The sequence below is a fragment of the Bison bison genome, unplaced genomic scaffold (assembly GCF_000754665.1).
Source record: "Bison bison bison isolate TAMUID 2011002044 unplaced genomic scaffold, Bison_UMD1.0 scf7180017864228, whole genome shotgun sequence".
Lineage (NCBI taxonomy): Eukaryota > Metazoa > Chordata > Mammalia > Artiodactyla > Bovidae > Bison > Bison bison.
In genome coordinates this window covers 8,688,092-8,696,759 of record NW_011494800.1, presented here as the reverse complement: position 1 = coordinate 8,696,759, position 8,668 = coordinate 8,688,092, and the positions used below count along the sequence as shown (strand labels likewise).

Sequence of the window (8,668 nt, the reverse complement as noted above, 5' to 3'; positions counted from 1 at the left end):
AATCCCAGGGACGGCAGAGCCTGGTGGGCTGCCATCTATGGGGTCACACAGAGTCGGACATGACTGAAGCAACTTAGCAGCAGCAGCAGCAGCAACCAGCCCCAGATGATAAGACAACAGTGATAACAGAATAGTAGCCTTGGTATTGCCTAGTGGGCTGCACACAGACCTCCTGAATCATAAGTTGCATGTCAACAATATCCCTAGGTGGTTCCTGTGTGTGTTAGAGTTTGAGCAACTGTATTAGGTGGAAATGTTTCACTTAAACATCTTCTAAATTAATATTCTCATAAGGCTTTGAGAAGGCTTCCAAGTAGCACTAGCGGTAAAGAACCTGCTCCCTCTGCAGGAGACATAAGAGACATGGGTTTGATCCCTGGGTCAGGAAGATCCCCTGGAGGAAGGCATGGCAACCCACTCCAGTATTCCTGCCTGGAGAATCCCATGGACAGAGGAGCCTGGCAGGCTACAGTCTATAGGCTTGCAAAGAGTCAGACATGACTGAAGTGATTTAGCATGCATTCAAGGCTCTGAGATAAGACTTAATGTTTTTCAAATGAGAAAATTGAGGTTCGGAGAGGTGATGTTTAAAATTATATGACTCCAGAGCGGTTGTGATCACCAGGCCAATCTGAAGAATCCATGCAGATTTGGGAGTCCCACTGGACTACATGTTTCAACAATTCCCCCAGGCTCATATAATTTTATACAGGTTGAATTTAATACCATACTACGAGCACTTGAGTCTTCATAAGAACTGGATAAGAATTCAGTTTTCCTTCGAAGGTACCTAGGTACTTTAATATATATGCGGGAGACCTGGGTCTGATCTCTGGATTGGGAATATCCCTTGGAGAAGGGCATGGCAACCCACTCCAGCATTCTTGCCTGGAGAATCCTATGGACAGAGAAGCCTGGCCGTCTACAGTCCATGCAGTCACAAAGAGTTGGACACGACTGAATGACTAAACAAATACACACACACACAGAGCATTCTATAAAATGTAGTTTCAATTTGTATTTTTTGCAATGAATTGCTTTGCACACGTATCCTTCAGTACATGTACAAGATATCTGTGAGGTATATGATAAATTTTGACAAACGACAGTCCTGGAAACACTATCTAACCATTTTATAGATAATTTCCTTGTGTCCTTTTGTAGCCAATCCCCTACCCATGGCAACCACTGATCTCCTTTCTGTCACTATACTTTTCTTCTTTTCTAGAATTTCATATAAACACAATTATAGAGTCAGGTCTTTTATCACTTAGCATAAGGCTCTTGTCATTTTCCCATATTATTATTCATGCATCAGTAGCTCATCCTTTTTATTGCTGAGTGTGCCTTAGTCGCTCAGTCATGTCTGACTCTTTGTGACTCCATGGACTGTAGCCCACCATGGAATTCTCCAGGCAAGAATACTGGAGTGGGTAGCCATTCCCTTCTCCAGGGGATCTTCCTGACCCAGGGATCGAACCCAGGTCTCTTGCATTGCAGGCAGATCCTTTGCCATCTGAGGGAAGCCCAGTTTTAGTTTCCATTGATGAACCAATATTGATATATTATGATTATTAACTAAGGTCTATAGTTTATATTGGGCTTCCCTGGTGGCTCAGCAGTAAAGAATCCGCCTACAATACAGGAGCTGTACAAGATGCAGGTTCGATCCCTGGGTCAGGAAGATCCCCTGGAGGAGGGCAAGGCAACCCACTCCAGTATTCTTGCCTGGAGAATCCCATGGACAGAGGAGCCTGGCAGGCTGCAGTCCATAGGGTTGCTAAGAGTCAGACACAACTGCAGCAATTTAGCATGCATGTATGCATAGTTTATATTAAAATCACTCTCTGTGTGATCTGGGTTTTGACACACGCACAGTGTCATATATCCACTATTACAGTATCACATGGAATAGTTTCATGGCCCTGAAAATCCTTTGTGCTCCAATTATTCCTCCTTCTTTTCTTCCTCAATCCTCTATTGAATCATTAGGATTTCTTTTAAAAGCTTTGTAGAGCTTGGTCCATAACTTTTAACATGATCACCAAGGTAAGACCCTCCTGAGGACTCTATGCAATGCCTCGATGTCAGGATTTTCTACTCTGGTTGTGGGAAATACACTTATTTCAAGCTTGGTGTGAGGCCCAGGAAAACCTCAGACAACTGATTTCTGGTACTCTTCCCCATAAAGTAGCACAGAGTCCCCTCCTGCAAGCATAAATCAATTCTTAGGTAAAGACTTAAGGGATATCCTCTCCAGATCTCGGAATAATATCTGTGTCTAGTTTGCTCTTTAATGCTGCTTACTTGAGTTTCCCATCCTCTAATCTTACTCTCAAAGCTCGCCAAGACCTGCACATCAGTGCTGCTACTAATGCCCACAAGAAAGAATGGTACTCTAGCAAGGAGACCTGCTGAAAATAAATAGAAGTAACCTCTCATTGTGATAAATAAATTGAGGTATCTTGTAGTATAGAAAACAAGAAATTCTTCATGTTTCAACCCAAAGTAAATAAGCAGCATTGCCTTAGAGGCCCATGTTTTCTGCCTCTTGAAGTCAGTCCAAAAAACGAGAACTAATAAAAATATATTAACTTAGAAGCATAACTATTTGAGGTTTCAGAAAATTGCATCCAACTCAGAAACTGAAGTAGACTTTTCCAGTTCTTGTGTGATATTTTACAGATGATTTATGCAAGTTCTGTTAATTCTCATGAAAATATGGAGGAAATGCTTAGTAACTTATGTTTAGTAAACTCCTCAAAAAATGCCTGGCTCTCAAAAGAAGGTTTTACATTTGAAGAACTTGAGTCCGTAAATGAAATTACCATGGGTTCACTTACTTTTGTTTCCTCACAGAATAGGTTCAGGACAATCAAGAGACAACTGACTGTTCTTCTGATGACGATATATGATAGTAATTCACTTACCCTCCATAATGGTCAAGGGATCTTCCACTTTGGGACGCAGGATATTAGGGCCAAAGACAGTGGCCAAGTTCTGCACACTCATTTTGTTAATTCCTGAATAGGACTGCACTTCATCCAAGAACCTGTTGAGTAAAAGAGTATGAACAAAACACAATGGGATCAAATTTGTCAGTGGAAAAAAAAATGGGTTATTGGGAAATTTATGAACTGGAGTCTGTTCAAAGATGATCATGGACACACAGTCATTTAGAAATTCAAACATCTCTCTGCCAAATGTGAAGAATATATATTGCAAATTTTTAAGTATCAGAATCATAAGGGATCATATAAAATATCTGCTCTGGCCTGGCTTGGTTTCCCCTGTCAGTCACAGGAACGAGTGTGTTTGAATAATGCTATTGTGGACTTGAGATTCAAGAATATGAATTTCTTTCTTATCTCTAAGTAAATATCCAATTTATATACATATTTAATTGGAGAACTATAAAAATAAGCTTGTCTGGTACAATCTCTTATTTCTGAGAAGAGGAATCAATCCCCCTTGTGGGTCAATTTGTGAGCCTCAAATTTATAGTCTATTAAAAAAGTGACATTAAACATGGTTTAAATTAAAACCTCGGTTCTATTGATATGAGAAACTGCAAACACAAATTGTTTTAACTTGTTAGGTGCTAAAGAATAAGAGCCATGAAACAGTCCTTTCCTGGAATGATTTTAGTAGCAGAGATTGTTTCTTTAATCTTTCAGCTTTTGTTCATTTCCCATCCCCTCTTCAGTACTACAAGAGCTTCTATTAATTCATGGCTTATTAATTGTACTAATGAGACAAAGAAGAAGCAAGAGAAATATTTTTAGAAAACTTACTTTGTGTGTTATTTAAAATAATATATTTCATTCTGTGCCAGTCACTGTGCTAGCTTATTAAATTCTCATAGCATCTCTGAGTGAGCTAAATACTATTATTATCTCCACTTTACAGATAAGACACATGAGGCACCAGAGAGGTTAAGAAACTTCTCCAAGGACACAGAGTTAATAAGCGGCAGGACTGAGACCTGAACCCAGGTGCTCTTACCCTAGAGTCTGGGCTGTTGATGACTATCTCATGAATTTCTAAAAAGGTGCCTATTTCCACATGTTCACTACTCTTATACATCCTAAATTACAGCAAAATCGAAGGGCAAAAAGTCAAACTACCATTTATTATTTGAAATAGATGAAATTAGTAGTGTGGTGTGCTCACTCAGTCGTGTCCAACTCTTTGCGACCCCATGGACTGTAGCCTGTCAGGTTTCTCTGTCCATGGAATTTTCTAGGCAAGAATCCTGGAGTGGGGTGCCATCGCCTTCTCCAGGGGATCTTCCTGATCTTGCTCTTCCTGTTGTCTGGCAGATCTTATACCATTGTGCCACCTGGGAAGCCTTTATTAATCATTCATCTCTTTATTTAAATTTAATATGCTTAATGTATTTCCACTATACTCCAATAACATTTTAAAAAATAAATTCAATGTGTTTCAATCATATATACTTGATTTCTTAAGTAGCAGCACAGACACGGGACATGCCATCGCTGGCCTTAAACATGGTCATTGACAGAGAGTATTTTGAGGCACAATTAGTGTTCTAGCAAAACTGAGTTACAGTGTTTTCTTCAGTGAGCCTTGAGAAAAATGGGAATGAATAATATATTAACATTCATCATATGTATAAATATATATGCATATAAAATTTTTAAAATGTACTGGAGTATAGTTGCTCTACAATGTTGTAATAGTTTCTGCTGTAGAGCAAAGTGAATCAGCTATACATATACATATATATCCCCTCTGTTTTGGATTTCCTGCCCATGTAGGTCACCACAGAGGATTGAGTAGAGTTCCCTGTGTTACAGAGTAGGTTCTCATTACTTATTTATACATAGTATCAATAGTGTAATATACTTTAATTTTTAAAACAATCATGTGAAATGTGTGTTTTCACTACCCTTTTATCTATTAGGACTCTTAGTCTCAAAGAGGAGAAGAAAATTGCATAAAATCATGTATGAAGTCAGTGGTAGAATCTGGACTCCTAGATAAATGATTCTCATGCCAAGATACAGGCTCATTCTGTTAAGCAATGGTACATGGTACAACTTCGATGGAAGTTCAAAGCCACATATCTTCAACATGTAGAGGTCAAAGAGACTTCAGAAACAACAGATTACAAAATCAAGCAATTTTAGTGCTCAGAGAAACTTTTGAGATCACCTTGTCAAACCTCTTAATTTTACAGAGGCCAACACTGGAGCTCAGAGCGGTTAAGTGATTTTGTTGTTTTGTTATTTTAGTCACTAAGTCATGTCCAACTCTTTGTGACCCCATGAACTGCAGCCTGTCAAGCTCCTCTGTTCATGGGCTTATCCAGCAAAGAATACTGAAGTGGGTGGCCATTTCCTCCTCCAGGGGAATCTTCCTAACCCAGGGATCAAACCTGTGTCTCCTGCATCTCCTGCATTGGCAGGCAGATTCTTTACCAGTGAGCCACCAGGAAAACCCAACTGATTTTTATTCATTGTCAAAATGGACTATTGTCAGTGTAAATACAGTCTTTTAAAATTCCATTTTGTCTTTAGGATAATTCTTACCTGCAAATATACTTGAGAAGGTTGTAATTGACCACCGGCAAACTCTTCACTTGCTTCGCCAATTCTTTAACACCCTGAGTATAAAGAAGAGAATGCATGTTATCTAAGTGTTGACCTTGGAATGGAAGCACATGGGAAAGGGGCATGCAGCTTTTTGTTTTGTTTTGTTCTTGTTAGTTTCACCTATTACCAGTGATGGATCCTGTCTTAAAAACTTGCCACTATCACAGAGAGCATTTCAGAAATATTTTCAAAAGATGTGAAAGCATCTCAAATATCTCTGTGAGTACTATTTGTGGAGAAACAGATTTACCATTTTTAACATTTGTTCACAACTGACTGAAAAGGAAAAATAGCCTTATTTACAGTTAGGTTATTTGGGGCTTCCCTGGTGGCTCAGAGGTTAAAGCGTCTGCCTGGAATGCGGGAGACCTGGGTTTGATTCCTGGCTTGGGAAGATCCCCTGGACAAGGAAATGGCAACCCACTCCAGTACTCTTGCCTGGAGAATCCCATGGAGGGAGGAGCCTGGTAGGCTACAGTCCATGGGGTCGCAAAGAGTCGGACACGACTGAACGACTTCACTTAGCAAACCACAAAACTTAAACTTAGTAGCCTTAGTATAGTGAGAGTCCTTCCAATTTTTAGCATTTAGAGGGCAGTGTGGCAAGGAGTGCTGATTTCATTTCTTCAGCTCTACTTTCCTTCTTGATGAGAGAGAAGATTATAAATGGGACCTGTGTTAGTGAAAGGGAAGGTTACTCAGTTGCGTCCAACTCTTTGCGACCCTATGGACTATACAGTCCATGGAATTGTCCAGGCCAGAATACTGGAGTGGGTAGCCTTTGCCTTCTGCAGGGTATCTTCCAAACCCAGAGATCGAACCAAGGTCTCCCACATTGCAGGCAGATTCTTTACCAGCTGAGCCACTAGGGAAGCCCAAATGTAAAAATCTAACTGTGTAAAAATCTAACATGTATAACAATCTAACTGTGTGTAATGTCAATACTTAGCATAGTGGAAAACAATCCAAAAACAGGACAAAGGAAAATTTACAGGTTAAAGACAAGGAACACTGACAAACCCCCCAAATAATAGCATTTTAAGAAATAGTTGCATTGACTTACAGCTTCCTCTTCTTTGCTGAGCAGTTTGGCACAGGACAAGAAGTCTTCATACTTGGCATAAGGAATAACCGGTTCTGGGAGTTCTCGGAGATACAGTTTAAGAAGTGATGCCACTGTGTGCACATCCGTGTTGCTGTGGGGATAGAAGTATGGAGATTTTTTATGGAGTGAAGTTTATACTATTTGATTAATTTTTCATCAAATATACATCTAAGAGTCAGACTTCTGTATTCTGTTGGCAATTAAATTAGTCAATCCAGCTTTCAAGAGGCACATACTTAGGTAACGCCTATTAGATGCTACTACAGGTGGGGAAGAGAAGGACCTAGAGGGACTTGGAATCCTCAGTGTGGTTTGAAAATATTCAAAAGTGTAAACACTCATATTTTGTGTGTATCTGATGTTAAGCAAGAATGTTACTTTCATAAAACAATGAGAATATATGTACCAGATTTTAAATAAAACATAATGCAGCATACCCCAAATGCCCAGTCTACATATGTGTGTGATCAGTTATCTCCAACACTTTGCGATCCCTGTCCCACCAGATTCCTCTGTCCATGGAATTTTCCAGGAAAGAATACTGGCATGGGTTGCCATTTCCTACTCCAGGGGATCTTCCTGACCCAGAGATCAAAGCTCTGTCTCCACACCTCCTGTATTTCAGGCAGATTCTTTACCACTGAGCCACTGGGAAAGCCCTATGTGTATATTAATTAATATAAAATTAATTATCTCTGGATCCTAAATTCATTACTTATTCTCTAGAAGACACTGGTGATTGGTTATAGACACATGAAGTTTAGTATGGCATGTTCTAGCTTTTCAAAAAAGCTCATTTTAAAGATGGTTGTTCTCAGCATGATTGCTTGTCTAATAATCTAAGATAGCTGCGAATCCTTAGAGTCTTTTAGAAAGCAAAGGGAGGTGCTACAAAAATAAGCACTGAAAACTCAACGTGTCCTCTGTGTAATGTGCAAAATTTATTTTTATTTTCTGCTGAATACCAGAGTAACAGGATAATCTCCTGAAATATTAATTTATATTTTTTTCTCTGTATCCCTGTTAATCCATGAAGATGGCTGAGAGTAGAGATAGGAAGAGGCAGTTGTTTGTTTTGGGGATTTTTTGGTTTCCTTTTGCTTTGCTTCTTGGGGGCTGGTGGGGAAAAGGAGCATGGGAAGGAGAGGTGGTGGTCAGTGGGAGGGGGAAAGGTCAGTTGATTCCCAGGAAGTGGGAAGAGCGGTGGCGAGCAAGACCAGGGATTCTGTAAGCTGTGGGAACAAACACTGCACTCCGTGACTCTGCTTCGGGAAGTGATGAGTCGCTGAAAGGTCTTCCTTCAGAAGCTGGGATCCAGGCCCTGGGACTTCCTGCCTCCGTGACTATTCTCTTGCCCCAAGGGTGACATAGAAGCAGAGTTGACGTCACAGTTCTACATGGACTGAAACAATGGGCATCTCAGTTCTCAATTTTGGACTCTCAGCTTGATTTCCTCAACTATTTCCCCCGCATCTATTCTGTAATGGAAATTACAGAAAACACAATGGCTAGGACCCTAAGGAATATTCTAGCCTGCTCATAATTTATAATCTGGTGGGAGCAGGAGACAGAAAGTAGGTAACACAGGTGTATGCAGGCTAAGTCCCTTAAGTTGTGTCCGACTCTTCACAACCCAAAGGATCGTAGCCCGCCAGGCTCCTCTGTCCATGGGATTCTCCAGGCAAGAATACTAGAGTGGGTTGCCACACCCTCCTCCAGGGGATCTTCCCTACCCAGGGATCAAACCCACGTCTCTTATGTCTCCTGCATGGGCAGGTGGGTTCTTTCCTGCTAGTGCCACCTGGAAAGCCCTAATAACACAAGTCAGTCAGTCAGTTCAGTCTCTCAGTCGTGTCCGACTCTTCGCGACCCCATGAACCGCAGCACACCAGGCCTCCCTGTCCATCACCAACTCCCGGAGTTTACCCAAACCCATGTCCAT

The 8,668-nt window shown here is 40.7% G+C and overlaps 1 protein-coding gene across 6 annotated transcripts in view; it reads right to left on the bottom strand.

The window, feature by feature from the left end:
- ARHGAP24 (Rho GTPase activating protein 24) overlaps positions 1-8,668 on the bottom strand; it is a 549,762-nt gene that overhangs the window by 10,477 nt on the left and 530,617 nt on the right. For all 6 annotated transcript variants that reach the window (XM_010845964.1, XM_010845966.1, XM_010845969.1 and 3 more), the window contains 3 exons: positions 6,685-6,817; positions 5,559-5,632; positions 2,931-3,052 (listed from right to left, as the gene is read on the bottom strand). In XM_010845964.1, the coding sequence (XP_010844266.1) occupies positions 2,931-3,052; positions 5,559-5,632; positions 6,685-6,817 (329 nt within the window). The remainder of the gene's footprint in view (positions 1-2,930; positions 3,053-5,558; positions 5,633-6,684; positions 6,818-8,668) is intronic.